The 17500-nt window shown below is 39.6% G+C and overlaps 2 protein-coding genes across 2 annotated transcripts in view; one reads left to right on the top strand and one right to left on the bottom strand.

Annotated features, from left to right (window-relative positions):
- Positions 1–833, bottom strand: part of LOC138048749 (uncharacterized) — a 4670-nt gene extending 3837 nt beyond the window's left edge. The window contains exon 1 of the mRNA XM_068894872.1: positions 701–833. Coding sequence (XP_068750973.1) covers positions 701–833 — 133 coding nt within the window. The remainder of the gene's footprint in view (positions 1–700) is intronic.
- Positions 834–7118: 6285 nt separating this feature from the next.
- The window catches only part of LOC138048748 (broad substrate specificity ATP-binding cassette transporter ABCG2-like), a 13549-nt gene continuing 3167 nt past the window's right edge, over positions 7119–17500 (top strand). The window contains exons 1-7 of the mRNA XM_068894871.1: positions 7119–7188; positions 10621–10686; positions 10813–10924; positions 12006–12065; positions 13348–13462; positions 15357–15509; positions 16702–16859. Coding sequence (XP_068750972.1) covers positions 10668–10686; positions 10813–10924; positions 12006–12065; positions 13348–13462; positions 15357–15509; positions 16702–16859 — 617 coding nt within the window. The 5' untranslated portion in view covers positions 7119–7188; positions 10621–10667. The remainder of the gene's footprint in view (positions 7189–10620; positions 10687–10812; positions 10925–12005; positions 12066–13347; positions 13463–15356; positions 15510–16701; positions 16860–17500) is intronic.

The following is a 17500-nucleotide window of genomic DNA, read 5'->3' as shown; positions in this document are numbered from 1 at the left end:
CGCGGTATGGGTCATAATGTCCGCGCACTGCTTTCTTCATGATATACCTTTACCGATTTTAACTGCACTCTCAGTTTTTCCGTTATTTTTGGAATGAAGCGGACAGGAGGTGATGTGTTGAAAATGCCAGCCGCTTGCAAACCGTGCAAATTCTGTTGAAGCATACTGCGAACCGTTGTCAGAGATGACTATCTCCGGAATTCCATGGCGGCTAAATTGCATTTTAAACTGCCGTTGCTGAATCTGTCTTGTCCAACTTATCCGCCTCAAAGAAAGAAGAGTAATAATCAACCGTAATCAGGTACTGACGCCCATTAAACAGGAACAGGTCTGTGCCAACTTTTTGCCAAGGTCTGGATGGAATCTCATGGGGCACTCGTGGTTCTCGAGGCTGATCTGGCTTAAAAGTGTTGCAAATCCTTCAACTTGGCATTCATGCGCGGCCAGTAAAACACTTCTCTGGCCCGTCACAGACATCCTTCAATACCCAGATGAGAAGAGTGGACTATTTCAATCATTTCTTTCCTGAGATTGGAAGGAACAGTGAGGTGCTCGCCTTTGAACAGGAGACCATCTTGGGCAGTGATTTCTCTAAACTGGAAATACGGCTTGACCTCTGCTGAAACTTCATCCAGACTCTTAGGCCAACTTTCAAGAACAACTGTCATGAGCATGTAAAGGTCGTCATCCTAAACAGTACCGTCTTTGAATTCTTCCAATCGTGCTTCGGAATTAGGAAAATCCTCCACAAGTACTATCTTCTCAAGCTCATGGTAGTACTCGGTCCGTGTGGGAAGCTCGTCCAAGTAGGCTCGGGACAAGGGATCAGACATAACCATCAAACTTCCTTTCTGATACTTAACATCGAGGTCTTATCGCTGCAAACGCAGTAGCATCCTCTGTAGACGCTTAGGACTAGAGGAACCAAGGTCCTTCTTGAAAATAGCTTCAAGAGATTGATGATCCGTTCTGACATGAACAATGTCTCGACCGTGCAGGTATGTATGAAACCTTTGACAGGCAAAAACTACAGACAACAGTTCTTTTTCAATCTGAACATATCGGCTTTCGGCTGGGGTTAGCACTCTTGAAGCAAAAGCTATTGGGTGACCTTCCTGGAGTAGGGAGGCACCAAGTCCACTGAGTGATGCATCACACTCAATTGTGACTTCACCAGTAACATCATAAAACTTCAACACTGGGGCTTGACAAACAAGATTCTTGACACTCTGCCTCTGCACAGATTCATCATCAATAGGCAGCCAACACCATTCTTCGTCTTTAAGCTGCAGTCGCCTTAACGGTTCTCACACAGATGACAGCTTAGGAAAGAACTTTGCTAAGTACGTGACCATGCCCGGCAGAAATCCCTTCAGGGACTTGACATCGGTCGGGGTAGGCATATCACGTATGGCGCGAACTTTGCTAGGATCAGTAACCACACCATGAGATGTGAGCAAATGGCCCTTGAGAATGGCGAAGGTTTATCCTCTGAGGATTAAGTGTCAGATTGAGCATAATACATCTTTGCTAAAAAGCTGTTAGATTCTGATCATGTTCCGTCACTGTTTCATCTACCGTGTCTCCGTATCCACAAACCAGGAAGTCGTCGGCAATCAGTTCTATTGCTTGGAGACCCTCAATTGCTTCATGCATCTTTCTTTGCCACACCACCGGTGCAGAGCTGATGCCAAATGGCATCCTCAGCCATCGGAATCGGCCAACGTGGGTGTTATAAGTGGTATAGTGACTGGACATGTCACTGAGTTTTAGCTTCCAGAAACCACTTTTGGCATCCAATACAGTGAACACTTTAGCGTTGGTAAGTCGAGAAGTCACATCCTCAACTGTCGGCAATGGGCAGTGAGCAATGGGCAATGAGCAACGGGCAATGGGCAGAATGCTATTAAAAATAGCATTGTTCAAATCCTTAGGATCCAAAAAGATCCGGACTGATCCATCTTTTTTGAGAATTGCTAGCAAACTGGACACCCAGTCAGTTGGCTCTGTAACGGGAGCAATAATCTTCTCAGCAACCATCTTGTCAAGCTCTTTCCTCGTTGCCTCCTTCTTAGGGACAAGAACTCTTCCTCTTCTCGTGGGGTGAACAACAGCTGGAACATCCTTGTTGAGTTGTATTTTGTACTCTCCCGGCAATGCCTTGCAATGAGATGACTTGAGGCCAAGAAAAGGTGCAAAGTTTTGATCCACAACAACAAAGTTAAGGTCATGCTTGTTACCTTTATGTTCCACTTTCAGCCATGAACCTTTCTCTTTAAAAGATCATGCATAACTAATGTAATGTCCTTTGGAACAATTTTGGCTTTCTTTTCAGTTTTGGCTTAAATGTACTCCTGAAGAGGCAGAATATTCGCTGTAGAAACAGTATAAATTTGAAATGACACAGACACTGAATTGTTTAGAGCGAGAGAAACAAAAGCTTGATCCTGTCCACAGATACTGTGAATGTAGAAGACTTCTTCTTTAACTGCGTGGACTTTCGCCCCTTGAGACTTAACACGACATTCGACAGCAAAGTGTCCATCTTTACCACACTTTCTACATTTTTGACCTAAAGCTGGACACAATTTCCTTTTCATTGCATGTATACCACCACAAAACAAACACTCATTAGACTTCGTGCGACTCTTGTTAAGAGAGAGAGACTTGCGAGTTGGCGATTTTCGGTGCTTGCCCTTCAAAAGACATTGCAACTTGTGCTTCTCTGCATTTATTTCTTTGGACGCTGCAAATTTTTCTGAGATCTCGCTCGCTGGACTCTAGAGTGAGTTACTTGACTTGCCTTGATCGTTTCAATGCCTTTATGTAAGTCGAGGTCCCGCTTTCCAAGAAGTTTTTCACGAACTCTGTCATCCTTCACACCAAGAATCAGTCGCTCGCGAACAAGTGATTCGCGCAGTGTTCAGAACCCACATGTCATCAATGAAGTTATGTAACTATCAAGCGGTTTATCCGACAACTGTTCACGTTTAAAACTACACCTTTCATAAGTCTCATTTCGTGCCGGTGAACAACGCTCTTCGAACTTTTGGAGTACCTGGTCGATCTTCACAGCGTCTGAAGAATTACCCCATTGAAAGTGTTATGTATGTCCATCCCTTCTTTGTCGATAACATTTAACAGCGAAGTCACCCGACTTCCTGTGCTTTCTTGTGCATACCAGCAGCTAACTCGTAAAACTTCCATTCACGACGAAACGATTTCCAATTTTGCCTTTGATGCAAACGATCCGAAAGATTGAGTGGAGAAGGAATCTTTGCTGTAGTGCTGACAGCTGCCATGTTGATGAAATTAGACTTGCCACAAGTCGACCTTACGAGAATCCCAAGAAAAAATGTTTTGGCAAGTGAGGCGTGATTTTTCGGACGCGAAGCGGATGAGCGAGCGACGACGTTGCGATAGGTCGATTTGTCTGGCTTGCAAGGTTTTCATTTGCGTTTCGCGCCAAAAAGAGGATGACCTCATTCGCAAGTGGCACAATCCGACGAAACAATCGAACTCGTTTGTTTCTCCGAAATCGAAAGAAGACATTTGTTTACTTTGAGCTAAAGGCGTCAGAAACAAAGACGAAATAAAACGAAAGCTTATTTCAATCTCGAGTCGCTGCTTGCAAGGGAGATCTCCACTGATAGAAACGAAACACTAGTTCGGAATATTAACGAGTAAGGGAAAGCTTCGAATGGTCAAGAAAGAAACAGTATGGTTTATGGGTAGAATGGCTGCTCAATCTGAGTACATACGGATTTTCATAAAGTTCTGTTTCGTAGACCAGCTCGGAGTTGGTCCACTCGCGTGTTAATCTCCATATACACTGAATTATCGTTAGGGTTACATACGAGAAACCGTACAACGGAAGAAACAAATTTGAAATTTAAAAAAGTGGCGCGCGTGAGGAACCGTAAAATGGAAACCACGATGTAAACGAAAACCAAAATTTGCCACTTAGTGCGTGACAAAAGTATTATACTTAAGAATGTATTTTTCTCTGTGTCTGCAGGTAGGGATGAGCTAGTTGCGCTTGTTCAAGGTTGCTATGTGTGGCTTAGATATTACAAAAAATTTCTCTGTGATGCATAAATTACATTGCTTGGTAAGGTTAGTGTATGCTGTTGCGTTTGCGAGAATTTTCCACGTGACTGCAAAGACTTTTCATCAATTTCGAGAAGTATTTACTGAGCTCGGTGTCATTTTTCCTTCGTTCATGTTTAAATGACATCGGGTGGTTCCTCCATCTGGTTTTAAACTCTGTGGCAGTCAGACCGATGAATGTCTCAGTGGTTTCCTTGGTTGTGACCTTACCGCTTGGTACACAATTTCTTTTTGCAAGCATTCACTCCGTAGCTTGCACTCATCTTTTTTTCTGCAGTTGCACATTTTTGTGGTTTTGTCTTGCTGCATGGGGTTGTTCGGTTTTCTTTAAAATGTTTTTGTTATGACCGTCTATTATTTGTTTCATGTTCGGTGTACGGCTATCGCTCAATTTGATGGTGTTTCGGTTAAATGTTTTCCGCAATTTGTGGCCAGTTGGAAAACATGCGTCGACAAGGCTGATGAACGCTCTTTCTATATTAGATTTAACGTTTCTGTTAAACGGAGGGTTAAACCCTATGACATCTCTACGTTTGTTCTTTTGCTTTGGTGGTCTTTGTGATGTAGGCTTGAACTTAAGGACGCTCGCGCCAAAATCTTCCTACGGTGAGATTTTCTTCATTTCTCGCCTAGAGTTAGATCATAAAGTACTTACTCCAAAAATGAAAAAAAAAAATGGACTTTGTTTCGGAGAAAATGGCAGTGGAAAAATGCCTTAATTTCGAGAAATCGGTCATAATAGCGAGATGTAGGCTCATCTGCTCATCCATCGAAAATCATAAAAATAAACTGTTGGAGTGAAAGTTTCCGTGCATAGGTTTTTAGGAGTGAGATTTTTAGATAATTGTATGCCGCTAGGGATGTGGTAAACAGTAGAGTTCATCCTCGACGAGCGTTTTCTTAAGCTCTATCCGTTGCAACCACTACCGGAATTCGATGGCACGAGGAAGAAAAATGTTAAAAAAAGATAACTTCTTACGGTGAGAATTTTTTCATTTCATCATATTTTGTAGATAGCAAGTAAAGTAAGTGATTCATGATAAAAAAAATAGGGGTCACCGATGATCTGAACGAGTAAAATCGATGTGATTTTGCAAAGCTCTTGGAAAAGTTCGTTTGTCACGCTTTTGCGTGACCTGTCGGGCAAGGACTGGAACCCAAGAGAGGATCGATCGTTGAAGAGATGAAAGGTTTTTAACGAAAAAAAAAACCTTCTCGAGCATAGCAACGAAGTTTTAAGCAGGGGTCATCTTCATTTGGTTGGTGTTTTGTATAATGTCTCTCCATTGCTGTCATGCTCATCCTCTGGAGTGTGTTTTTTGTGAAATTCAATCGCTGATTGTTTCCACGCAGGTCCGCAATATTCAAGCGGACGAGGACGAAAATACTGCTCAATTTTCACGAAAGTAAAGGAAAAGAACTTTAAAAACATGCATTCACTTTGAACTTAAGTTCGTAGGGTAATAAAAACATTAAAAAGAAACAGCCCCATTAAATTTACGCAACGGTTCGTCCTCGAGTTTTCCAAACTTTCAGCCACTAGTCTACTCGATCAGCTACCTTTTCCAGAGCTTTTCCATCCTCCCTCTCACTTCTCTTTGAAGTTTCATGATAATTCGGAAATAAATGTACCATTCTTTTACCGGCCTGGGATTTTTTCCTCGGCGTTTTTGTCGCCATGTTATTTTAACAGATGCTTGAAAAATCTGTGTGAAAGTCAAGTAGACTAGTGCACGACTGATAAAAACAACGCGAACATCAGTCGTGCAGTAGTCTACTTGACTTTCCTAAATATTTTGAACAAATTTTGACTGATCACGATCTTCTCTTATCCAACGCTGTGCAAGACTTATCGTCCACGGTTTTTGCAAAGGTTTTAAAACCTCAACTTCACTAATGCTCGAAGTAATGCGTGACATATTACAGTCGCGTTACCTGCGCAGTAACGTTGCGCACAAACAATTAGTGCGAACGTCCTTAAGTTTGAAGGTGTAACCGCTCTTGTGTTATGCTTCCTGATATGGGGCTGCAGCCTTGTTGAAAACGTGTTCATCAGATGAACAAAAGCAAAAAGAAATTGTGTACACTATGATCGTGGACATTTCAAGACTTCATACATCATCAACTCTGGGGGTCCCCAAAATCCAGTCTCCAGGCCCCGCTGGCTAAGAGAAACGATGGAATCTAGGAGCGAGAATGCAACGGTCTGCGACCATCTGAAGCTGTCTGTGTCGGTCTTATCGCAGACGATCGTAAAAACAGGAGGCAAATGTTGCCATAAGGAGGCTCGATAGGGTTTTCAGCTGAGCGCGCGTGCATATATAGCAGACACACGCAATTGTAAAGCTGCTCGCGTCAGTTATGATTCAAAATGGGTCACCAGAAATAAGCAAATGCCGATAATTTCGCTCACCTTTCTTATAATTCCTATATATATATGGAATTTAAATAGACATCTCCTATTCACGAAAACTACGAACATTCTACACAAACGGTTTAATGGTCACTACTAGAAGTCAGCTACTGAGGTCCTCCCTGGGGTTTTGGGAAAGAAGGGAACATGGCTAATTTGAATGGGCCATTTCCGAGGTGCTGTTTGTCTCGGTTTCGAAGTGAGTCTTGGTGCTCAACTATTGTGAAGGAAATGAGTTTGATTTGCATAAGAATATGCAACTCATTGCCATTTGAATGGTTGTGCACCAGGACTCGCTTTGAAACTGAGGCAAGCAGCAACTCGGAAATGGGCTTTTGGGGAACAGGGGAACAAAGATGGTGGGTGACAACATATCTTAGGGAACAAGGGAGCATAAACCATTTCAGGGATCAAGAAAACAACCCCCTTTCCCCCTACTACAGCAACAAGTGTTACAGTTACTGATCATCATTTTACTGTAATGTTAAAACAGGTATATTTAGATCAAAATTAACTCTGAACCAACGGCGTTTATACGTATAGGTGTGGTTTGGACGTATTAAATGTTCAGCTCACTTGAGTACGCTATATTTGCGTGACCTTAGCGTGACCAAACATTTAGGCTGATTGGGATCATTCACTATCAAGCATCAAGCATCGTGAAGGTAATGTTCTCTTGATGAAAGCATATTTTTAATGTATCGATATAATTTCGGATAAGTTTGATTCTTGCATTTCGTCAACATTCCTAGTTTTGTTCAGGGCCCGGTTGATTCAAACGCCCGAGAACCTTTTAAAATCCGGTGAATCGAATATAGTCACTTTCCGACAGTTTCAATCTGTGCGAGATAGTAGTATTCGCATACGTGATCTCGAAAATACACACTCTAAGCATATCTTAGCAAAGACTTGGTCAACGTTTAACGTGGAGTATATTTTATGGATAGTGACCTGTCCAAAGGATAAAGTTATCTAGCCTTTGAAAGTACCGACCAGTCCACGTCAGGCGTTCCGAACGCGAACGCGACCGCGGCATGAAACCCTTGAAAAAATTGCAAAATTGTTTGTATTTCTTTAAATTTATGTCCCTACTGATAGAAAGGAAAGAAGTGACTGCTTTTTAAACGTGTTTATCTAGTTTTAGAGCTTGCATTAATCATAAATATTCTGCCAAATTATGTACAATTCGTGTAGCTTAAGAATAAAATGCAAACCAAAATTCGAGTGGAGTTAAGGCTTGTGACAATCAATGCGAATGACTTTAAATAGAACAAGTATCATGCAGGTTTTTCTGTTGTTTCTAATATTTCTCGCCACGTTTTGCAAAGTAAGACGAAAATTGTCAATTACATAATCATGTGATAAGCCACGCGGCATTTCAGTAATATTTTTAGGGAGGTATTGCTGCAGAATACTGTAGCGACATCGTGTGAAGAACGAGGCTTATGGCAATACATGCTATTCTTATGGAAATAAGTGCCGAGTATTCTGCAGTTTAGCTCAGTAAGAAATGGCAATGGCTTTGAAATTGAATTGAACAGCCAAGCAAGCAATGGAGGGCAAAAACGCAGCATGCTCTTAATGTGTCACGAGATGTCACGAGGTATGTTGCTCGTGATCAAGTGATTCTTTCAGCTGGTAATTATAATAAATTGCTGTCACTGCCTTAAAAAAGCAGTGTACCTTGCAACTTTATGTATATATTATATTTAACAATTATTCGCCTCAGGCTCAGTGATTATCGGTGAATATTCACCGAGACGAAGCCAGTGAGAGCGTGCAAATTTTGTATAAATTCATCTGTGTATTTATACTAAATGTGAATATTGCTAGTATATTAGAAGGCCTTGCATGTGAATGATAAATAATTATTTATTGTTCTCAGAGAATTATATTTAAATTGTAGAGATTGGAAGTGACAGTGCATTTTGCAATTGCCACGAATTAAAAATAATCCCTGTTGAAATTTAGGAAGAGTAAGTGGATTAGTCAAGCAGCCATAAATTTGTTGTGAGGTTATGGGGGTGTGAGATCTCCCTGTTTTACACTGGTATAAATATTTAGTGATGTTTAGATTGGAGTATGTTGAAATGCAATTGACTTTGAGAAGTCTCTCTACATGTAAGATCTAATATCTTAAAAACTTCATTCATTTAATGAGATTGACTGTCTTCCACCTGGAAGATGCAAATGGAAGTATCACTTAATTAATAAACAAATATGAACGTGAGCACAGACATGTGCAGAATCACTTCAATCTTGTGTTGCTTGACACATTTTATGAAGGCTCAGACCTCAAGTACCTTCCAGGTGAAAGAATTGTCGTCAGAGATAGTTAATCAGTAAACAAAGTTTTGGATTAAGAAGTCTCCTATTAGAAATTTTCCATTCTGGGTGTACATGTACACACAGGGTCTAAAGATTAAAAAAAAAAATGACAATAAAATATTGTGAGTGTTGAGAACTTAAAGAAGATAGTTGAAGTACAATAATAATAAAGTATTCTCTTGTGTCTCACAATGTGGTCACTTGTGATGTAGATCATGATGTTTCGACTGCATACTGCTAGTCTTCATCAGGCGATGAGGTCAACTGGTTACACTTCACCTTTTAAGCAGGATGCTCCGCTGTGATTGGTTGGTTTTCAGCAGCTATGATTGGTGCATTTTGATCCTCGCTTTACTTCGTTCCAAAGCGGGAACGAAGTAGAGTTTATTGATCGTGAGCCTCATTGGTACACATGCAGGGTCAAAGAGGCGATTCACATAAGACTTCACCCTAACAACATCAACAGGGATAGTGGAATAGAAATTCCGGAAGCATGGATGCCCACCATCAAGAAGCACAACCACAGAAGAACTGTATGACAGCGGACTGCCAAAGGAACAACACACCAAAACAGCGAGGATCAAAATACTCCAATTACAGCTTCTGAAAATTAACCAATCACAGTAGAGCATCCTGCTTAAAAGGTGACGCGTAACCAGTTGACCTCATCACCTGACGAAGACTAGCAGTATGCAGTTGAAACGTCGCAATCTACATCACAAGTGACCACATTGTAAGACAAACGAGAAAACTTTATTATTATTGTTCTTCACCACAATGAATAACAGCAACCTTTTTTACGATACTTGTTGTACTTTTTCTCCAATATTAAGGTAGCTCTTGACTTGTGAAAATGTACACATGTAGGAAAGGATAGTCTCCTATGCAGCCATGTAATATCCAATGACTGTATCGAAATGCTTGCCTCCATTTAAACTAAAACCCGATCCAGGCTAGCCAAACAATGTATGCATTGTAACAGCCATGTGTTGCAGAAGGTAAAGGAAAGTTATTGTACTACAGTGTTTTGCGGCCATTAGTAGTTTAGTTCAAAATGAGGAACACAGACAGTTCTCTGAACCATTGTAAGTTTGGCATATTGGTTTGGGTCCCAGACCAAAGAGGTCAAGGTTCGAAGAGACGTGTGTTGTATGGCAAAGTCTTTAGTGTGAAACTACATGTATTAATTCTTAAAATTTCCTTCAAAGAAAACATACTTAGGGCTTTGACGTCTAGTCAGAAATGTGGTTGTCAGGCTTACATTGTATTTTGCAGGGGTGACACCAAGATACAGTTTGTTTAGCTGAATCATATTTATTCTCTGTGAGGCCTGGCCTTGTCATTACAAAGAGAACTATATAGGATAATAATTTGATAGTTCTTTAATGTGGCAGTGGTCTCATTTTGAATCCGTTTTCACCTACAAGGTTAAATTGGTGATCTTCATTTTACTTAGGTTGAATAGTTAGCAACTACATGTATGAACCCCCAAAAAGGCACGAATATGCTCAACCTCTTTTCATTATCTTACTTTTGCATAATAAGTCAATTGATATCCACGTACATGTATAATAACCAAAACTGACCCTAATTTCCTTCTAGGCTTAATTTAGGCTCCAGAAAAAAGTTTCTTCAATTCATCTGAGTGCATATTCAACCTTGGTAGGTTAAATGAGGATCACCAATTTAACCTACTTTTTCAAGGTAATACTGGATTCAACCTGAGAATGGATTTTAAAGGCAACATTGATGTCTCCCATCTATTTTAGATTCTAAAGTGATACCAGAGTACTTCCGCAGCGTACAGTGTTATAAGATGGACCAAGAGATATCAAGTAATGAAAAGACACCACTGTTAGGAACAGAACATCCTACTTTGGAAAACCACAGAACACATGATGTTCCAGTGTATGACACCAAACCGAATGGCCCTTCACCTCTAAGCCGGTCATTTTCGACAGATTCAAACCAATTTGGAAGTACAACAGTAATCTCCTATCACAACATTTGTTACTCAGTCACCACCAAGGAGAAAGGAATAAAGAAAGAGAGACAAATTATCAAAAATCTCAGGTGAGGGTTGTGCTACTGTAACATCATTTGAATGTTATTTTGAAGAAAAGAAAGGATTTTACCACAGTTGCTTGTAATCTCGCAATCTGATAGGTTAATTTACCATTGTCAATAAGAGTCTAGACAATGCTGTACGCGTCATGCTCGCATCAATTTGTCACGCAATGTAATTAATAGCCAATCAGGAATGCCCATTTGGGAAATAAACCAATCATATTACAAGAAAGTTATAGACAATGCTTGCTCTTTCTTTGTGTCATGATTTTGCTCACGCTCTGAAATAAAAACTTTCTTTAGCGTTGAATATTGTGGTAAAATACAAATCGAAAGTGGTTCAAGCGTTGTCTGTACTCTTATCGAGAAATGATATTTGTCATCACAGTGGTTAAAATTTGTTCTGGACTCACTCAGCTGTGCCTAGTGAGTCCACAACATTTTGACCATTGTGATGACGAATATCATTGTCGATAAGAGTACAGACAATGCTAAACCACTTTCGATTTGTTAAATTGAAGCAAGCAAGATCATTGTTAAGTTAAAGTAGTCGATAAACAAATACTTTCATAGTGGAGACCCAAACAAATTTAACAAACATACAACATGGAGTAGTGGAATTGAACATAGGCAACATTTGTAGACAGTGCTCTGACCTTTGCTCCAACTCTTCTCTTTATAAAGTTTTTTATTCTTTAACCCATTGACTCCTAAACCACCCACTATTGACGAGTAAAATTGTGTGGTATCAGACAGAGTAAAATCTATTAATGAAAATTTGGTTTTATCAATTCCTCTATTCACTCTGACGAAGGGTAAACGCTCGAAACATCAGCTCTCCAAATCATTCATGGTGGTAATAATACTAATTCGACCTTTATCAACACGTTTGTTAAAACCAAATTTTTCTTTTTGACTCTCCCACCGACGCAGCACCACAGTTTCTTTAAGAGACTATAAATTTGTAAAATCTATTAAGTCTCACTCCAAGGAGTCAATGGGTTAGAGGCAACATAGTTTTTGAGTGGATGTAGGGGTTACCGGTTATTAATATAATTTAAATTATTTCTGTATTTCATGATTTAAGTGGCCTTGTGCAACCTGGATTAAATGCAATACTTGGACCAACAGGAAGTGGAAAGACAACGTATGTATAATATAATAGGATATCAAATTTTTTTCCTATTTCTCAACAAATGTCCTATCTTCATCCTTTTTATTTTTCCCTTTACTCTGAGACCCTTTTTAAGGAGCAATATGGTTTCTTGATAAGGCAACCCAGTGGTGAGGGAATTTGATCAACTGAAAGGGATCAGTGATGAAGGATGTTTAGATCTTTTTAATTTGTATAATGAAAAAACCTTAAGACTTCTCCATCAATGATCAAAGACCCAAAAAACTAAGGACTTCCTCCCACCTCCTAAAAGTAAATAACACATCAAACAGTAAATGGGATAAACATGATTTTGATGATTGTTGAGTCGTTCCTGGTGAATTATCACAGAGTCCTCATTTCCCACACCCTCAGGCCAGAATGTTACAAGCAGAGACTTCAAGAAACAATTTAGGTAAAATGTAAAACTGTGATGAGAAAAACACAGCATTCCTTTTGTTTGCAGTGGACAGTATAGTAAATCATTCATGGAAAATTGTCTAAAAGGTCTTAGTAGACCTTTGGATAATTCTTCAGGAATTGCTTACAGTCAACTGCAAACAACAGAAATGCAGTATTTCGCTTGTTAGTTAGGTTTTTGCTCTCTTTGATGGGGTTGTTGTATTTGGTCTTTGTCTTTCACATTCCAGCCATGGTTGTGTGAAAAATGAGGACCCTGCAGTATTTCACATGAAAATGACTCATAGCTTCCCTTTGTAACCAACACTGTTTTGCTATTAATCATAACCATTACAATTTTCTCAAATTTGATTGGTGCATTAGGTACTTTATTTTTCCCTAATTATTGTGTATAATGGTAACAGGACTGAGTGGAGTCCAATTTGGTCTGTAGTCATACAAGTGATTAACAAAATTGGACGACCGTGTAGTGGGAGTCCGATTTGTTTAATCACTAGTATGATTACAGACCGAATTGGACGACACAAAGTCCTGTTAGCAATTAATCATGACCATTACAATTTCCAAGAAAGGAAAATTAGTGCATTCCTTTTTCACTGTCTAATGTTACAAATTCGTCCATTTTGGAGAATCTCCAGTTTGGTAGGCTAAGTGGTTGTTGCTATGGTTATTGTGATAAATTCTGTGATTGGTGGATTAAGCTGAGTGCACTTAATATGATTGGCTGATGTAACTGTTCGATTTCAGGTATCCGATTATTTACTGTTGTATACCGCTGTCTTTTTCTGGGGGGTCTTCAATCTTTGTTTTTTATTTCCTGGTTTTTCACATACTTGATTTCTTCACGCTATCTCAGGCTTCTGGACATCTTGGCTGGCCGGAAGGATCGAAAACATCTGTCAGGTGTAGTCCTCGTTAATGGACAAAAGCAACCAGAGAATTTCAAATGTATCACCGGATATGTTGTACAGGTTGGTTGAAGAAAGCCAAAGTGACAAACACACACACACACAGCTTTTAGAATTGTCTTTAAATAAAACAGAACTTATTACAGAGATTTTTTCGGCAAACGGCAAAATGTTACTTTTACCAAAATCAAAGAGACGAAAACTGACTGCAATGAAATTCTGCAATGTTGTTTCGCATAGATAGTCGTGACATGATTCTACGTCGTTGTACGCTTTGTCTCATCAAAATACTGAGTTGCTAATGGAAGATGGCGTATTATGAACATATTAGCATCAAATGATCACAGAATTTCCATGCAAAAGGGAAACGTGTTTTTGGTGGATGGATTGTAATGTTGACTAATATGTGCAGCCGACGTGAGAAAAGGTATCATGTGAACCATGATTGATGTTGCCTTTGGATATGATTTGGAAAATGAAGCACAATTGTATTTAAGGCGATGCAAAACTCAAACTGACGTTGCTTAGGTTTTGTGTCAGTCCGCTTTTTCTTTCCTTGTTATCGATTATGCATGGAATCATAGTTCATTATGCATGGTTCTCTAACAACTTTTTTATTTTTATTTTTTTTTATTTTATTGACCCCTTATACTTGAAAAAAAAATTAATGTACATGAAGTAAGAATTAAAGCTAAATGGGGTGTTGGCTTCCTAAAATAACTAGAAAGTTAACAAGGCTAGGAAACCAAACTACATAGAATAAATTACAATATAAGGGTCAGAATGATGCATACACACACACACACACGCACACACACACATTGAACTATAGATAACTATAAAAAGGACAAACAAAATTTACAAGCCATGGGGAGAAGGACAGATAAACTTGGATGAAATCCTGAATATAATAAACGAAAAATCAAATTTAAGGCAGCAAATAAATCACAGAATAAACTGAGAAGAAACTCATTACCCTAGGGAAAACAGAAACCAGAATGAAATTAATATTGGCACAGCAATTCATTTTTTAGTTTTTTTTTAAATTTACTAAAAGGAGTTGACTTTATATCTTTCCCAAGAGAGTTCCATACCTTTGGTCCTTGAAAGCGAATATTAAATATTCCATAGTTTGTTCTAGCTCGAGGCAGGTAATAAGATTGATTTGCTGCACTTCGTGTATTGTAGTTATGAATATTAAGCACTGAGTTGAAGAAGGTATCAAAATTCGAAGGCAATGAGTTATTATGAAATTTATGCATAAAATGTGCAATATGAAATGTAACAAGATCAGAAAGCTTCATAATTTCTAATAATCTAGGCGTAAACACTAACGGCTTAGTTGACCAGTGACATCATGGACCTCAGCGTTTATACCATCTACTGACGTTACACCAGTCACTTGACTCTGAAGATGAGTTACGCTTAGGTTAGCTAAACATCATTCAATGTCACCCTAATCAGTCCTCAGGACTACACTCACCCGGACGATCGTACTTCTCTTTAAGAATTGTAGTGGGTTAATTTAAGGACGGTGCCTACTATTATTATTGTGCATACGTTCTGCGCATCCTAAAAAACTACGCAGAGAAAGCATAACTTAGCAAGTGCTCTTGGTATCCAAAAAGAAAATTGGGGGTAACCATGCATTTTTTAGAGATAATTGAGCTTCATTTTGGAAAAGGACGCCATACATTGCCTTGTATTTTAAAGCTTTTTATAAATATTGTTGATTGATTATCTTTGAAAAATGCGTGGTTTCCCCCAATTTTCTTTTTGGATTTCAATAACACTTGTTAAGATCTGCTTTTCTCGCATACTCATAAACCGCGCAAATATACCTTTGAATTAGTAGGCACCGTCCTTGATGCTTTCTAAACCACTTGCTTATGAATGAAGTTCACTCAACACTTAATTGAACCCCACTCTATGCATTCAGTTTTTTATAATTTTCCAGGATGATGTTGTGATGGGAACTTTAACAGTGAGAGAGAACTTGCATTTCTCTGCATCCTTAAGACTCTCCAGAAAGCTGAGTAAACACGAGCGTTCAAAGAGAGTAGAGGAAACTCTTAGCGACTTGGGCTTGTTTCATGTGGCGGAGTCTAAAGTACGTACAGATAAGTCTAATGGTAATGGTAATGCATTTGTATACTGCACATATCACATCAGCCTCGAGGTGGTTTACAATTCTCTGAGAGTTAGACCACCAACATCGAGGGTCTCCAGTGTTTGGGTTCTTTTACGTCCCACAGTGTTGGTTAACAGGAAGGGTTGTAAGACGGGGCCCACGGCTTATAGTCCTTATCAGAGAAGACTTGAAAGTCTAACCATTTGCAGATGAAATTACAAAGGCAGCACTTTCTCCTCAGTTAGTTTTAAGAAGATGAGCATCGCTGGGTCCAACTACGGTTTGACACATTGACCCCTTGGAGTGAAACTTGACATACTTTACTCTGTCTAACGCCAGACGACTTTACTCGTCAATGGGGGGGTGTCCTAGGGCGTTTGAGGTGTGAATGGGTTAACCCACTGACCCCTGGGAGTGATACTTAATAGATTTTACTCTGTCTGACGCAAGACCAGTTTACTCGTCAATGGGGGTGTCCTAGGGCGTTTGAGGTGTGAATGGGTTAACCCACTGACCCCTGGGAGTGACACTTAATAGATTTTACTCTGTCTAACGCAAGACAAGTTTACTCGTCAATGGGGGGTGTCCTAGGGCATTTTAGGTGTGAATGGGTTAACCCACTGACCCCTGGGAGTGACACTTGACAGATTTTACTCTGTCTAACGCAAGACCAGTTTACTCGTCAATGGGGGTGTCCTAGGGCGTTTGAGGCATAAATGGGTTAAGCAGTCTCCTCCATTAAGCACGTGATCTTCCGCACGAAAGTCCGCTGCTCAAGCAACTGGGCCACAATTCTGATATGAAATCAGCGGCAACTGTCTTTGCATGAAATGATTTAAAATTTAAAAATTGGGGGATTGCTTTTAAAATTATGCCGAGCCTTTTCAATTATTGCCATTCATGAAAAGGGCTAGAGGAGAAACAAAACGCTACAAAAGCGCTGTACCAGTCTTCCTGAAAGTTCTAGAATTTTTCGGCAAGTGGTAAGCCGTTTTCTTGGGCCCTAACATAGCCAAGAAACAATGCTTTACTAATGCTGTCCAGAAATAACATCGAACAAAACACATCAGAAAAAATATTCTTGCAAATTTCTGGAACTGAAAAAAAATGGAAATCATCCACGGAGCTCATCTGTGCGTAAATTCATTAATTTTATTTGCTCATCCTCCAGGTTGGAAACGAGTTTATTCGAGGAATATCTGGAGGTGAACGCAAACGTACCAACATTGGAATGGAACTTATATTGGCACCATCTGTTTTGTTTCTTGATGAGCCAACCACTGGGCTGGATGCAGCCACAGCTGTGTCCGTTGTTCAGCTTCTTCAAGGGTAGGGAAGGTCGTTACTGCCTCACTAAAGTAAATTCTTTGTGAAAAAATTCCTGCGCGTGAACAGCCACTCGAGAATGTGTGAAAGAGTGCGGTCGAATTCTTTGACTACAGAATTTGACCTTGTCCCTCAGCGTTTTCCACAGCGTTTTCCAGCGTTTTAACGTAATAAAAGAATAGCTTTTCAAACGTAAAACAAATACTTTTATTATGCTTAACCGGCAGTTAACGCTGATGAAAACCGTTTGAAATGCAAATACCTTTTAAAATACGGATATGGTATATTCAATGGAGTGGACAAGGCTTCGGTCGTTAAGATTCATTTAAGTATTGCCAGTCAAGTAATCACTGCAGGTGTAATTGAAAACTGTTGCTTAGAGCGTTGTTAGTCCTACTCAGAACAAATAAATGACGAAGGCAGACACTCTAATCTTCCTATTTCTAACCGGTGACAAAGAACTACAATGATGGTTAAACGTCTTGGGACATTTCGTTTAAAATTCTTGGGACATTTCGCGACATGCAGATTAATCTATGCACTACAACCCCCTCCCTCCCCCCCCCCCCCCAGAAAAAAAAAGTTGTACATTCCAAACTGGCAATATAGCTGTTTGCTTTCAACAACATTGTAGGAGGTGGAAG

This window comes from Montipora capricornis, chromosome 5, assembly GCF_036669925.1.
Source record: "Montipora capricornis isolate CH-2021 chromosome 5, ASM3666992v2, whole genome shotgun sequence".
In the NCBI taxonomy this organism is placed as follows: domain Eukaryota; kingdom Metazoa; phylum Cnidaria; class Anthozoa; order Scleractinia; family Acroporidae; genus Montipora; species Montipora capricornis.
The sequence above is the reverse complement of the archived record's forward strand: the minus strand, read 5'-3'. Positions and strand labels throughout refer to the sequence as shown.